General features: G+C 48.8%; 1 protein-coding gene across 9 annotated transcripts in view; it reads left to right on the forward strand.

Annotated features, from left to right (window-relative positions):
- The window catches only part of CPEB1 (cytoplasmic polyadenylation element binding protein 1), a 96,333-nt gene that overhangs the window by 66,290 nt on the left and 14,276 nt on the right, over positions 1–15,767 (forward strand). For 4 of the 9 annotated variants that reach the window (XM_011225707.3, XM_034667827.1, XM_034667829.1 and 1 more), the window contains exon 3: positions 5,097–5,288. In XM_011225707.3, the coding sequence (XP_011224009.1) occupies positions 5,135–5,288 (154 nt within the window). In that variant the 5' untranslated portion in view covers positions 5,097–5,134. Of the gene's footprint in view, positions 1–4,539; positions 4,734–4,782; positions 4,893–5,096; positions 5,289–15,767 lie in introns of those variants that run through there. The other 5 variants (XM_034667828.1, XM_034667830.1, XM_011225709.3 and 2 more) reach the window with 4 other exon arrangements.

Here is a 15,767-nt window from a genome sequence, read left to right on the forward strand (position 1 = left end):
AGTCTGCTTATGCCATTTGGTGTATTTTCTTCGTATCCAGCAGTTCTTCCACCCCCTCCTCTCCCTCTCATCCCTGGCCTCCCTAGCTCTGATGTCTGGTTCATCGTGGGGCCTTTTGCACATTATTTCCTGTTTAAGAGTTCACAGACATTCCTCATTGCTTGGCTGAGCATCATTTTGACATTCCAGCCTCCGTTCTCCCGTGGCTCGGCTCATGCTAACATACCTTGCTTACCTTGTTCCCTGTTACCTCCTCAAAATTAGGTCCCCTTTTTCCTAGGATCAGCTTGTGATATATCTGTTCTCTGAAGCCAACTCAGGTGTCCCATGGGCCTCAACCAACTTTTTGCAGTCACCATCTGCCTTTGTACTATGGCGCCTGCCTTCATGGTTTCACAAGTGAGGGCCTCCTGGCACTGCTCTTGTCTTCCTTCCCCTACTCACCAGATGCTCAGGAATGGTGGCTGCAGTGGACGCCGAGCAATTTTGTGCTAAGTTCTGCCAGCAGAGGAGTCATCAGAGAACAGACAGGCTCTTATGAAGATGGAAAAGATCAGAGTTGAGGCCACTCCAAGCCCCGGAGCCAGGGTCCCTGGTTCAACTCTGCATTTTGAGTCTGCCAGGGGACTGTATTTTAGATTGTGGCAAACTTTAAACTTTGGGTCAGTTTACTTATTTCCCTGAGTTGTTTGGCTGCTAAGAAATTTGGAAGATTAGGGGCGCCTGGGTGGCACAGCGGTTAAGCGTCTGCCTTCAGCTCAGGGCGTGATCCTGGTGTTATGGGATCGAGCCCCATATCAGGCTCCCTCTGCTGTGAGCCTGCTTCTTCCTCTCCCACTCCCCCTGCTTGTGTTCCCTCTCTCGCTGGCTGTCTCTATCTCTGTCAAATAAATAAATAAAATCTTAAAAAAAAAAAAAAAAAAGAAATTTGGAAGATTAACTGTAAAGAAGATAACTGATATTTCTTCAAAGAGAAATGATTTTAAAATTTTGAACCAGGGGTGCCTGGGTGGCTTAGTCATTATTAAGCGTCTGCCTTTGGCTCAGGGTGTGATCCCGGTGTTCTGGGATCGAGCCCCACATCAGGATCCTCCGCTGGGAGCCTGCTTCTTCCTCTCCCACTCCCCCTGCTTGTGTTCCCTCTCTCGCTGGCTGTCTCTCTCTCTCTGTCAAATAATAAAATCTCAAAAATAAATAAAATTTTGAACCAAATTAAGAAATTTAAATTAGAAGCTTTGTCTAGGAATGGTAAAGGAAATTGTAGGGAAAAAACATTTAAGAGAGACATTGTTCAATAGATTGCCTTAGAATGAGAATTTTCACTTCATCTTGCTCTGGTTACCGGCTTTTAGTACTTCAGAGTGCCTAGCTGGTGCTTGTTTGGCAAAAGATTATGAAGAATAGCACCCAGTTTTAAAAGGGGCAAGTCCCCGTCCAGCGTCCGCTGTGAGTTTGAGAAGCAGAGAAGAGCTTTTGCTCAGTGAAATTAGCCTTTGCCTTTCAGACCTCTTCCCTCACTGCATGTTGGCCTGGTTGACAGTGTACTTCTCAAACTTTCTTTAAATACAGAGGAAAGAGGTGGAGCAGAATGGTAAGTTTGGAGAGATGGGATTCAGCAGCCATTGGAAAGGAGGCTTTTTGCGTAAAAGGTTTCTGGAAGGGCACCTGGCCGGTATAGTTGGTATAGCGTGTGACTCCTGATCTTGGGGTTGTGAGTTTGAGCTCCACGTTGGGTATAGGGATCACTTGGAAAGAAGGAAAGAAGGAAGGAAGGAAAGAGAAAGAAGGAAAGAAAGAAAGAAAGAGGAAGAAAAAGAAAAGAAAGAAAGAAAGAAAGAAAGAGAAAGAAAGAAAGAAAGAAAGAAAGAAAAAGTCTGTTTCTTGAGTAAAATGTTTCTCAACACAACGGGCTGCAGATAGAGGCCATGCCTACTGGTTCACCTACAGTCTCTTTTTAAGCCTGCTCTCCTGGTAGGATTTTGTTTTAATTGAAGTATCATTAACATCGAGCGTGATGTTAGTTTCAGGTGTGCAGCCTAGTGATTGGACAGTTCTGTATGTTACTCCGTGCTCAGCACAGTAAGTCGTGGCACCGTCTGTCCCCATACGTTACTATAGTATTATTAACTGTTTACCTGATGCTGTACTTGTTGTCTCTGTGACTTACTTCAAAACTGGATGTTTGTCCTGGTATGATTATTAAAATTTTGCCCCCTTTCTCTCTCAAAAATGCTTTGGTCTGGATGATAAATTATATGGTTACCCTACTGAAAATAAAATACTGATAAAATACTTTGTGTCAGGCAGTGTACCAGATGCTTTATGTGGTCCTGGAAGGCACCTGCGATTGCCACTTTACAGATAAAAAGAAGCTCAGAAAGGCTGAGTAACTTGGCTGAGATCACACAGTGACAGACCTGGTGAGCAAAGCAAGATCTATCAGACTTTTACAGCTATTTAATTTTTCCTGGCCTGCTACATTAAGCATTTAATGGGTATGGGCTCCATTGATTTTAGGATCTAGTGAAGGAATCCTGCAGTGGTAGTGAAAGCCTTTATCTGGAAGAAACCGTGGAATGGAGAATGTCTGGATGAGGATAGAGGTGATGCCTGTAGTGGGGACGCTGGGCGTGAAGGTCAGGTGTATTTAGATCCTGGACCTTCTGGATCCGTGTAGCCATCAGTGTCCTTAAACAGCTCCGCTGCTTGGGCTGGGTCTGTCAGCTTGGGGTGGAAACGTTGTGGAAGTTGTATGGATAGTATCGCTCAAACTTTTATGTGCATGCATATCAACTGGGAATCTTGTTAAAATGTAGATCACTTCTGTAGGTCTCGGGAGGGGGAGCGCTGAGATTCTGTATTCGTAACAAGCTGCCGGTAATACTGATACTGCTGGTCTGCCACACTAGACTTGGGGCAGCAAGAGTACAGTTAGTGATTAGGTTCTCTTTGCCAAGGGCATGGGGCATTCATGGACACAAAACCCTCATTTTAGAGGTTGGGGGGGACTGTTGCTTCTAGGCATAGGTGGGCTCACTGTGGCGTGGAAGGGACTATATGGATAGCTGGTTTGGGGGGAATGGGTACTTAAATATGGATGTTTTTAAAGGTAGCATTACATTTTTGTAATTAGTACATACAGATTATTTTATTTTTAAGTATACCCTTTGGTTGTGTGGAGTGTGGACATAGAGAAGCAGGAGGGAGTGTTCTGGGGCGAGGACAACACCACTATGGTGCAGTGGTGAACTGGGCTTTAACAAACACAGACAGGGAGCAAGCAGAGTATCTATAGCGAGACAGGAATAACGTGGTTGGATGACACAGCAGCAAAGCTCTAAAAAAAAAAAAAAAAGAAAGAAAGAAAAGAAAAAGAAAAAAAATGAAAAAAAAAATGAAAAAAAAAAAAACCACCTCTAAGGGGAGGAGTCCCTCCCATGGACTGGTCATTTCTCCCCTCAGCTATGCCTGAGTGGCTGAGGACGTAAGGGTATATGCAGGTGGCTGTGGCTGGCTTCTCCTGCAGCTAACAGCATTACCCCTGCCTCTGCCCACCTGGGACCCTGTCACGGGCAGTCCCAGGTGGGCCTGCTTCCTGTATCTGGTTACTCCTCATGGAACACAGGAGAACAAGTAAGGGGGAGTGCTGCCAGCCTGGTCTAGGTGTGAGCGGCCTGTCTGCCAAGGCTGGGACTTGGCTCTACCTTCTTTTCTGAGGGAGGAAGCCTTGTGACTACAGGTCATGACAGAAAAGGACTGATGGGGGAGAGCACGTTGGCAAAGAGGAAATGGCGGAGGTTCCACAATCTCTCGGCAGAGCTGGACCTTGTTGCTGGAGCTGTGAGTGGTCACAGAAGTAGGGCCTGGGTCCCGGGCAGCACCCCTGAGCGAGGCATCCGTGAGCCTCCCAGCTGGCCAGTGTAGCTGTGAGTGCTCCTGGAAGGCCAGAGAAAGAGCATCAACAGAGCCGGGTGGGGGGAGCTCCGGAACACGGGATTTCTGATGAGGCAGAATACGACTGGGACCGTTTCTCCTCTGTTTAAGCAGCGTTGCTCCAGTCTGTCCCTAAGGTTGCTGGAGGGTAGGGGAGCTGGACCTGACCTGTCTGCTATGACTCCTGCCCATCCTCTTGGGGTGAGGGAACCCTGGGGACAGGGATTGTCCTGGTCAGGGCAGAGCTTACCCTGGCATGGGGGTTGTGGGGCACACCTGAGCAGCCCAGTGATTCCCTTCCCTCTGGCACAGCTGACCCCTTTTCTCTCTGATAAACTGCTCCAGACAAGCCCGGGGTACCAGGTGTTGTTCCCCAGGGTCCAAGTGTGCGTGTCTTTCTGAAGGTGACCCTGTTCCTCCATGATAAACACTGCTGTGTCAGGGTGCTGCTCAGGGGCCACTTGGAGCACATCGGTTTTTGCTAGCAGGATTGTGAAGCTTTGCATTGGGCTGCAAAACCAGGGCTTGAGCAAGCAGCTGGAGAGAGTCCAGGACTAGAGTGTTTTTGGGTTTGGGGGTGGAGAGCAGAGGGAGGGGAAGGGAGGGGCAGGAGGGCAGAGCTACACAAGCAGGCAGTCGGCTGCTCTGGCGTTGCTGTCAGCAGAGAGGACTTCAGTCGTGCCTGAGGGCCGCTTGGCCACCATTGCTGGAGACCGGAGGGCGCTGCCTCAGAACCCTGACTTACCGGCCCTGCACCCGGACTGTTCCAAGTAGCTGTTGTGCTGTCTTTTCCCGGGGAGGCAAGTCTCCTCCCCGTCGTCCCCTCCTGCTCCTCCCCCGTTCTGTGAGGGATGATGCCGCGCTCTGTTGCACGGCTCAGCCGGCTGATGTCACTGGCAGCGGGAGGCATCAGCAGCCTGATCACATGCTGGCCCGTCTGTGATGCAGACGGGATAGGGGTGTGTATGTGGGGAGGGGGGCTGTATGGCAACTGCTCTTGCTCTAACGCCCCCAAAAGTGCAGAGGCAGTGGCCGCAGCATCCAGCCAGCTTGGATGTCTGCTCCTTGGGCTTGGGGAAACTACTATTAATAATATTTATTTTTGATAATACTGGCGAAAACAGCCCTTAACTCTGGGGTTTCTGCTGTCCTCCTGTCCAAAGCAGACTTCCAGGACTCTGAAGAAACAGTTGCAAGCAGGATGCTTTTCCCCACCTCTGCGCAAGATTCTTCCCGGGGCCTCCCAGATGCAAATGACTTGTGCCTTGGCCTGCAGTCCCTCAGTCTCACAGGCTGGGACCGACCCTGGAGCACCCAGGACTCGGATTCCTCAGCCCAGAGCAGCACACACTCGGGTGAGTGCCAGAAAATGAGTTGGCTGGGGGAGGGGGGACGCATGGGGTGGCGAGCGAAGATATCCACAGCAACAGTTGTTCTCTTCCCCTTTGCATCAACCCACCCACCCCCCCCCGGCCATACAACATGGAGCTGTTTTGCAAGAGATGGAAATGCTGGCTGTGAGTGTGGCAGGACAGATGGTTGCTCGTAAAGGCAGGCATGGCTTTTCCACTTACCCTGATAAATTCCCTGGAGTTGTTAGTCTGCACCTGGGGTGGCCCTGAGAAGGGTCCCCAAGGTGACAGTCTTATGCAGAAAAGATCCAGCTAACCCCCTAGTGCCCAGGCCTGTCTTGGAGATGATGAAGCAAAACACTTTTAGGTGGGGGAGGGGACCTAAGTGGCTGATCGCTGGATGTCCAGATTCTAAGTGGTTTTTAGAACTAGGGACCTGTATATGAGGATAGGTGGTCCCTGAATCATGGCAAGGGAATAATTTTAACCTCAGGTGAGGCTGGGTGGCACTAGGATATTGGAATTGGCTTAACATATGGGTAGGAGCATTGACCCTAGCAAGGGGTAGGCAGGGTCAGTGGGGTGGAGTAACTCTGAGATGTGGAGGCTTTGTTTTTCTTTGTGTGAAGGGTAACCAAATGGATGGAGAAGAGCCACTCCCCTTAGGACCCCTTGTTGCCTTGGGAGGATTTGATGGGGACAGATTGAAGGGGCTTCTTGGCAACCCCTTGAGCTGCTTCTGGTGAGACCTTCCCAGTGCCTGTTTATCTCCCTCTTGTGGTACGCGGTGGGGGAGGGTTGGCCAGACCCAGGTCTAGGAGTATTCAGGAAGAAATGGGAACTTAGGAAATATGATAAGTAACTTAAAATCCACGTATTTTGCTTTATGTTAATTGTGTGTAAATAAAAAGAGTATCAGCAGAAGATACTTGGGGAAGATGGAAAGGTAGTGGGGGTGGGGCAGCCATTTGCTGTTGATGCTGACCGTGGGATTCACTGAGCCAGCCATCCTTCCCTCGCCTCCCCCCCTCCAGAAACTGGCAGTCAAGGCAGCAAGGTACTGTCTTGTTGATTTCTCTGGCCTCCACCCTATTTGGCGCAGGTCTTTTTTTAGAATGCTTTGCAGAGCCTGGGACTGTTGTGTCTGTTGGCATTTTAATGGCCAATTGTTTCAGCAAAATCCCATTTGATTGGGGGTAGGGTTTTGGGTTTTGGGTTTTTGTTTTTTGTTTTTTTTTTTAAATTTGATTGAAGATGGGGAAGAGCTTTGCCCTAAGTAACTACCTCTGGGTTAAGGTAGAATTTCTTGAAGCACTGGACTTCAGCTGACTCAGGTTTTTCCAGAAAGGTTGGTAGGTGCCCTGTTCCCCTGGGCAAGCAAGTGTGGTATCCTTGTGCCTGGAGATCTTGGCTAGGAGGCCATGGTCGCTTCTTTTATGTGGTACCCTGAGGTCGACCTGGATGGTCTATGAAGCTGACCTTGTCCTCACTCCCACGGTATCTGAGCAAAAGACAGAAGAGCTCACAGAGGAAGTGGGCACCTGTCTGTGTGATCCATGTTTGACTAAGGCACTATCTTTCACTGACACCAGGTTGGGGCGTGGCCCTTCTTTGGCTCTGGTCTGTCGTAGCTACATGGGTCCTTTAGAAAACTATTATAGCATATAGAATTGCAGGAGGACCCAACTTGGGCCTTGGAGAACATGGCCTGAAAGTTACTGTGAAATTGGGCTATAAAACATAGCTTGGACTCAGCCAAAATTTCTCCGGCTTCCCTGCTACCTGAATGTCCTATGCTTACAGCTATTTGTTTCCAAAGTGGGGATGGATTTATTTCTCCACCTTTCATCTCAGGCACTGTAGTGATAAATATTACATGATTCTGTGGATCAGGGAGGGACTGCAGTCTGTGGCCCTAGCATTCACAGGGACCACAGGGCTGCCCCAGTGGTACGATCTGGCTATGGGCAGGGTTGGTGTGGCTGTGTCTTCCTTTCTGAGGGTTAAGGACACACTCATCCCTAACACCCATGATGTCCTTGAATTTTGAAGCTTTAGTGATGGCCATCCCTCTTCTTTCTCTGAGCTCGGGCCCTTCTCGGAAAGCCCACATGAGGGTATTGCCTACTGGAGTAGGATGTAGCCCTCCCACCCGCCAGCTGCAGTGCCAGATCGGGCACCCTTGCCAGCAATGCGGGAACATGCAGCCCACATTCCAGTGCCTACACTGCCTTCCCATCTGAAGACCAACTAGCTCACTTTCTTCAGGGGGGAGGAGGTACTTAAACAGCTCTGGACAGTCTGGGAGTTAACCTGGCAGATAGCATGGTACTGGGCGGTCTGTGCAGAACACAAGGGGCAAGCTTATTCCTTGTGCTCTGCGTGGTGATCTGTTGCCCTAGGCAGCTATGGCTTTGTTTGACTCTCTTCTGCCACTGTGAAGTATTTAGCATGTTGGAGGCAAGGGTAGAGATAGTGGGGCTCTTGACTGAAAATCTTGGCTAAATTTATTCAACAAGCATTGAGCCCTGGCTGTGTGCCAAGTACTAGGTTATTCATCAGTGAATAAAACCCCCATGACTATCAAGGGAAAACAGGTGAGAAGGTATACTAAATGCAGCATGATAGTTGCTACGATGGGCGCTTCCATTTTCTCCCCTATGGGTTTTTTTGTTTTTGTTTTTGTTGTGTTTTGTTTTGTTTTGTTTTTTGCATAGGGACAACCTTTCATTGGGCTCTCAGCATGAGGCTGGTACATGGGGACCTTTCTCAAGGGACTAGGGTCCTTCTGCTACATGGGTTTCATTAGCCTCAGAGCCCTGCTGGAAGACAGTGGAGTGGAATCTGGTTTTGAGATTAGTGCCCACAAGGCCAGTATTGGTTTGGATATGGCACTTTGTGGAGTCCCGTTGTCTAGACTGTGCCTACCCTGAAGCCTCACCTCTTGTTGGGAAGGAAGCCCTTTTAATGTTAGAAGTGGGTGTTTCCCTTAGACCCCAGAACATGTGTCCAGCACTACCTTTGTCTTCCTGGCAGTGTCTTAAGTCCTGTAATGGAGCAGCAGGGCTCTGATAGCTAAGGGTGGGGGATGGAATGACTAAACACCACTAGTTACCGACTGCCTCCGATGTGAAGTCCATCATGTGATTTTAATGCTTGCACAGTCCTGTGAAGTGGGCACAGGCATTACTTCTTTTGTAAAGATGAGGAGGTAGGCTCACAGAGGTTGTGAAGTACCAGAAATTATACACCAGCCACATTTCTACCCAGGTCTCTTTGATTCCAAAACTCTTGTGCTTTCTGTTACACCTGTGTTCCTGTAAGCAGAACTCAAACAGGTTGGACAAGAACCCTTCTGTTAAGGTATCTCCACACTCAGCCCTGGGGCTGTCCGGCCAGAGGTGGTGTGTTCCCTTGCTGAGGCCCCTCAAGGCCAGGGTGTGCCGTGGACAGTTGTGACTCCCCTCCCTGAGTCTCCACTCAGCAGCAGCACCACCGGATGGATCAGCCTTCCTGACCCCACCCCCGGTACTCTTGCATACGGCGTTACTCAGCAGGAAGGGGGGTGACTGAGAATCTACTTCGGGGAGGCCTGGAAGCCAGGGACTCCTAAGGAGTGGTTGTACTGAAGCCCAACGGGTAGACCAGATATTCAGTCTGAGGATGCTGGAGGCCATGTCTTGTTTTCTCCCACTGTCTTTAGAAGTCCCTCAGGGATTAACCTGTCAACCTTCTCTGGTTTCTGCTCTGACTGCTAACCAGTCAGGTTATGAATGGTATGTTCCCCGTACCGTGTTACTTGCAGGCTTCCCATTGGTGGGCAGGCTGGATCAGCCTGGGATGAGAGGGGAGCCCTCGCCATTTTGCTTCTGCTGCTGCTGTCCTTCCAAACAGCCTTTCTGAGGTGACATTCAAAACAGAGTTGGGCTCTTCATCTGTAGAACATGAACTTCCTGGGCCCGACCAAGTTCTGCACATCTAACTCCGTTATTCAGTTCGCCATTGCTCTGTCCCCAGCACATAGCACAGAGCCTGGTTCATGGCTTTTTATAAGGATCTATTGAATGAACGATGAATGCCAAGCCACCATTTTGTCAATTCTGGGGAGCGTTGAACTGTAGAATTCGGTCAAGGTCTCTCCCATTCTTCTGCCTCCTACTTGTTTTGCTCAGCTGGATGGGTAGATTTCTTCAAAGGTCAGCATCTCTGAACCTCCACATCTTCTAAGGCATGAACATGCATTTACAGAAAATGTTGTCGTACACTGGAACGTGAATTCTCTCATGGAGTCAGGTAGTCTACTAAGGGATAACTTGCAGTGCAGGGAGAAGGGAGGGCCTGGGAAGCAATGAACAATAGGGCGCCTCCTAGGTGAGAAAGAATTTGGGTAGGAGAGCATGTGTGCCAACCTTACATAGGACTTGGGTATGTCATTTATTCAGGTAAGGAAACTTGTCCAGTGAGCAAGACTGGGGAGAAAGGCTTGGGTACCACTTTGGACCTGTGGGATCCGTAGTCAGTGAAGGCAGTTGACACTCAGAAGACTGCCCCTGAGTCGAGCTATGGTGCAGGGTCGAGCTATGGTGTAGGGTTGCAGCTTTGGAGTTACAGGCAAAAAGCAGTCTGTTGTTACACCTGGAATGAGTGCTGCCGTCCCCCTTCTTACCTCTATGCCTTCAGATGGATTTTGAGCAAGCAGCCTAGAGCTAAGGGTTGGGATGGGGAAGGAAGGGTTCCAGGTATGTGCCCTAAATCTCAAGCTAGAAATAATGGCCCCTGGTCTGGGTTTTTTCCATGAGTACTCCCAGTGGATAGCAGGCATCTGACTATGATGTCTTGGGCCTAGTCTCTCCCCAAGCTGAGCTCAAACTCAGACAGTGTCTTGCAATACCCACATCCAGTGCCAAGCTCTCGCTGCCATTATTGCTGCCACCATCAGACTCTGGGTGACTCTGTACTCTTGGGGAAGGTTTCAGAAAATTCGAACAGTGACTCAGCTGTAAAACCCACAGGAGCTGGCATAGAAGGGTGAAAGTGGAGAAAGTTAACAATTGGTCTAAAAATATTACTGCTGATTTGGTCTCCTGTACCCTCTGAGGTAGCATTAATGAGCTGGAACCCTCTGCCAGGTCCTCTCCTCCCTGTGACTTCTCTGAGAGCTGTCTGTAGCTGATACTGATTCTTGCCAGTATGTGAGTGGGGATGAGTGTGTCTGCTCCAGGAAGAGCGCACTGCTTTTCTTAGTCACTTTTGGAAGATAAAAGTGCCATACGCTTGGCCACCAGGGCTGGAGGGACTTGGTAAAGCTCAGACTTCCTATGGTCCCTGAGTTGTGGAGTTCAGGAATCGAGCACAGAGGTCAGGGCCTTGGCTCCCGTTGAAGGGTGACTATGGACTTCTCTCCCACACTTCCCACCCTCCAAGCCATCTGGGTTAATACTTGACATCTGGCTTTGGTGAAGCTCTGTGCCCTGCAATGGGAAGTGGACTTTGAGATAAGTTACTGGCCTGCAGCATAAGTGACCTATCACTTCCACTGGATTTAGTTTATATAGCTTAAAGAGTGTGCCTTTCCAGTAAATATACTTCCTACTTCAAGTTAGGAAGAGGGAAACCTGTCAATTGCTGGCTGTTTGGCTCCTTCCCTCCTGATTCTCAGCTGGTAAGAATCAGTGCTGGCCACCCAGCAACCTTACGCCAAGGGAAGTATGGTCTTATGGCCTGAGCTGGGAGCAAGACAGGTTCCACTCTTGAAATGAGGTCCCACCTTCCCCAGAAGCTTTTCCTTTGATCTGTAGTTATTCAGAGAACTACCTGGCCAGGCCCTTTGTGAGTTGACTATATAGGGACAGTGAGATCACTCTGGGGCATCTGACCACGGGTGACAGTTTCCAGAAACCTGGCTCCTTCTGTGGGTTGAAGGAAATCTCAAAACACCTGGAAAAGTCTAGGCCTGTTCATACTAGATTTTCTTGTCTTCCCCGTATCTTCCAGTCAAACTCCTACTGCATCCTTGGCCCCTTCCACTGTAGTATTTGCAGGAAACTGCATGGAGGTGCTCATGTGACCCAGGCGTGTTAATCCCAGGACACCCTGACCTTACATCTGCTAGATGGCATTGTCCTTTTCTGAGCCATCAGTCTAAGCCCCTTGCCCCGTTCCTCTATGTGGTTGGGATGGTGCTCAGTGAAGCACTCTTTCCGCTCGTATAGCAGGGAGGTGCCCCTTCCGTCCTGCCCTTCCTTGAGCAGAGTAGCTCTCTGCCTCCTGATGTGTTTAGTTCTCTTTGAAGAAAGTATTTGAAACCAGCGGAAGGAGTATTGTCACAAAATGGATGTGGCAAGTAACTACTTCTCTCAACCCCTGTTTTGGTGATGGGCTGGGTTGGGATGAATTCCCCTAGTTCCCAGTTGCCTCTAGGTCAGTATTGTGTCCTTAAGATGAACAGTCTTGATCGATAGGGTGTGGCCTCAGTGAGCGTACTGGCTCTAAGGGTTGTGGTGTCTCCTTCCTCCCAGTATTATTATTCAGCAGATACGGATCACCTGCTCTCTGCCTGATGTTGAGCTAATTACTGTTGGAGTGGGTTAGCATGCTTGGTTGAGAAGGCAGAACTTTGACCACATGTGTGCCTGCAAATATTCATACAAATGTTTTTGAGGTTTTAAAAAGTTTAAAAGAAGATTATTTCTTCTTACAGACAGAGGCTCGAAAGGTACTTCTCATCCCCCTCCTTCCCCCACCATCCCCGCTGGGGATTCTAGGCCCTATTACTTGTGCTTGATTCTCCTTTTCAGGCTAGATCCAGTTACCTTGAAAGAGGCAGAGAAAGTCCAGTGGGAATTGACTAGTTTTCCTTCGTGTTATTTAAAAAAAAAAAAACCTTTCTGTTTGGGAATAATTTCAGATTTACTAAAGTTATAAAGTTATACAAGGAATACTTGTATTTCTTTTATCTGGATTCTCCTATTGTTGGTGTTCACCTTTATCCTTTGCATGTTCTTCTCTCTCTCTGTCTCTACATAAGTTCTTCCTGAACTGTTAAGAACAGAGATGTTCTTACATAACAGAGCCGTTCTCAGTTCCAGTCGATGTAAAGTTGATACAATACTTTCATTAAACTGTTGTTTGTAGTCCAGTTTTGTCATGTGACCCAGTAGTGTCCTTTGTGGCACTTTTCCTTCTCTCTTAACAGGTGTCTGCTCCAAGCAGTAGGCCCCAGCTGCCTCTGTTTTTGCCCACATGAGCTTACAGAGTCTTTTGGTTGTCTTGAATACTTGTGACATTTAGCTTGCTCCAGTCAACATCTTTCCCAAAACTGTTACCACAGTCTGTACCACTCTTGTATATTCTTTGCTCCTGGTTACTGTCACCCTCCTTCTCACCTCCATACTCCCCACTCTGCACCCCACCAGTGTTTTCAGAGATGAGACTCTTTGGGAAATGTCCTGTATAACCACTGTGCTTTTGGTATTTAGGTATTGCTATTATGCTGTAAGAGCTGTGTTTAACCTACAGTTTTTAAGTCAAGGGAAATAATGACATGAAAGGTTTTTGGGGTGTGGTGAGGGGAACTGATGACAAGCTTGACGTAGCAAGCCTCAGGTTTTTCTAGATGAGTGCTTCTCAAACTTTAATGTGCACACAAACCTCCTGGGGATCTTGTTCAAAATGCAGGTTCTGACTGAGTAGGTCTGGAGTGGGGCCCATGATGCATTTTTAATGAGTTCCTACAGTGGGGCGGCCCTAGAGAAGTTTCAAGGCCTGGATGATTTAGATCCCAAGGCACTGACCTTTGGTGGGCGAGACAGCTTCCTTAGGAGTTGATGGTCTTAAAGGAATTTGAACAAAAGAGAGGTGTCAAGAACAGGAAGATGAAAAGATGTAAAGTCCTGAGTACTAAGAGAAAAAAAAAGTCGCTAGTGAATGGTGCATTACAGTAGATACAGCTCAGAATCACAAAGAATTGGTTCGCATCCTGTCTCTCACTAGCTGTTACTTCTGCCAACGCTTGCCCTTTGAGCCTTGGGTTCTTTTTTGTTAAGATGGGGTAATGGTACTCACTGCTTAGGATTTAGTGAAGATTACTAACGTAAAGTACTTCTAGCAAAGCGTCTGGCACCTGCTCTCTGTGCAGTAAGTGGAGATTGGTTTTAGTGAATGGTGGGAGCTTGAGTGAACCTGGTCCAGGCTGTAGAACAGGTGATTGACCAGGAACCGTGGGCACTTAAGGAAGTGAGTTCATTAGTGGCCAACATGGGTTGTCATGCCATTTTCTCTTTAGATAGGCTTGATCACATTGAGAGGAGTGCTATAGACATAATTCTTAGCTTTGACACAGGAATTTGACAGAGACTCAGGATATCTTTGTGGGCATGGTAAAAAAAAAAAAATTACATGTTAGTTGAGGTAGATGGATTTGTGGCTGGTAGAACAGAAGTATGAACATGGTAGTGAATAGAAGCTGATGCAAATGAGAAAAGTAGTCTGCAGGGGCACCCATTTTGCATTTTGACTCTTCCAAATGCACTTTTTTGGAAAACCTTGGGTGAAGACACAGTTACTCTAGCCCATATTTATGGTCCTTGACGCCCCCAATACAAACCCCTTGGGCCACCCATCTTCTCTTGAGCTTTTTTCTACTGCTTTATGCTGTTTCCCTTGACAACTCCTGGGGCTCCCTACAGGGCCGTACCTTTTTCTAGGATTGACACGCAGCCCGTGTCTGGTCTTTCCCTGGGGAACGCTCCCTCTGACTTGTGCGTTTGCCGGGGGGTTTTCCTCGACGGTGCCGCCTTGTCAGGTGGGAGATACATGTTCTTCCAAGCCTCGTCTACCACTTACCTCAGGGCCTTTCCTTTTGTTCTTCCTTCCAGTATCCCAGTTCTTTTTCTGAAGATCTCAGTGTTTGTTTTAACCCCAGGCCCAGTTATCACCATGGGTCCCTTTAATATCCTCACGTATGACCTGTCCAGCCTCTCAGACATTCCGTGTCAGCCCACCGCTGGTCACACATCCTGTGTCTTGCCATCCTCAAAGCTCAGTGTTCACCGTCCCACCACCTCCTGTTTCTTCTGTCTGCTCCTCCATCCCTCTTGCAGCTGTCAGCACATTGAAATGGCTGGTTTGCATCTGTGTCCTCTCTGTTGACCTGCTTCTGTCCTTCACCTGCACTGCATGACCCGTCCTTCACGTCCCCTGCAGCTGTCTCCATCAGCTCTTGTCCTAGTTCCTCCTTCATAGCCCTGTATGGGTCCCGTGTGGAGAGAGTGGGCTGTCGGGTGTAGACACGGGCTCTCTCAGCCAGGCCCCAGGTGCAGTGGGGGCCTTCCTGCCAGCCGCCTCCGCCACCCCCACAGCAGCTCTTCAGTGTCGGCCTCGTACCTTCACAGTGAACTCGGCTTTCTCAGCTCTGTAGGATTCGGTTGTTACCTTGCTATTCGGCACCCTCCACTTATTCTGTAAAATGTGAAGAAAGAGGAGGCCCTTCAGGGCATTGGTACCATTTCAAGGCCGATATGTACGATCCGCTAGTTTTCACGGCGCTGTTATGCCAGGTTTTGTAGCACCAGGAAGGAGCCTGGAATAAATCTTCACACCTCCTGGCTTCTCAGGGCATGAGCTCAGGGGCTTGGATTTTGTGCTTCACTGAGGCAGGGGCTTGTCAAGAGTATTTGAGAAGTTTGACAAGGATTATTTCTGGTGGATGTCAGAATTCAAGCGCTGAGAGACGCTTACTTTGAGCATGCGGTTACGGGCCGTGCTTAGGAAACGGCTTTCAAAGGCCTAGTTAAAAGAATGTTTTCTTAAAAAACAAGGTAATAAGCTAACAGAATCCTCGCTGTAGGTGATGCAGCCCCCGCCCAGCACACGCACGTCACACTGGCAGGGATGAAACAGCCCAGGTGTGCCAGGTGGTGGCTGGGACGTGGAGGGACTGAAACGCTCTTCAGTGCCAGCAGGAATGCAAAGTGGTACATCCCCTTGGGAAACCGGTGTGACCATTTCTTTAAGAATTCAGGATCTATTTACCAGAATAAAATAAACACACACATCCACAGTATCCCCTGCATGTAAAAAGTTAAAGATACACCCACCTTATCTTCATCTCTGGGCCGCAGGAGAGTGGGCTGGTCTCTCATGGCTCATGTGTGCTGTCGTGAATGGTCTGTGTGCGTGCTGCCCTGAGAACATGGTTTCACTGCCACTGCGTGTCTGGAGAGGTTCATTCCTGCTTCTTGGGACCCAGCACAGCCCCCAGCCGCGTTCAGACAGATGTGGAACCTGAGAGGAGACCAGCTCTAGCAAACTGTGTGTCACCCAGTGACCAGGGGAGGGTCCCAGGCACGGCCACCACTTACTGGACACCTGCACACATGCACACAGACACACACCTGCATGCACACAGACACACACAGACACATATACACACACAGACACACACGTTACTTTGGTTTAACCCCACCATTTTGAGGTGGATAC

Source organism: Ailuropoda melanoleuca, chromosome 9, assembly GCF_002007445.2.
Source record: "Ailuropoda melanoleuca isolate Jingjing chromosome 9, ASM200744v2, whole genome shotgun sequence".
Taxonomy (NCBI): Eukaryota; Metazoa; Chordata; class Mammalia; order Carnivora; family Ursidae; genus Ailuropoda; species Ailuropoda melanoleuca.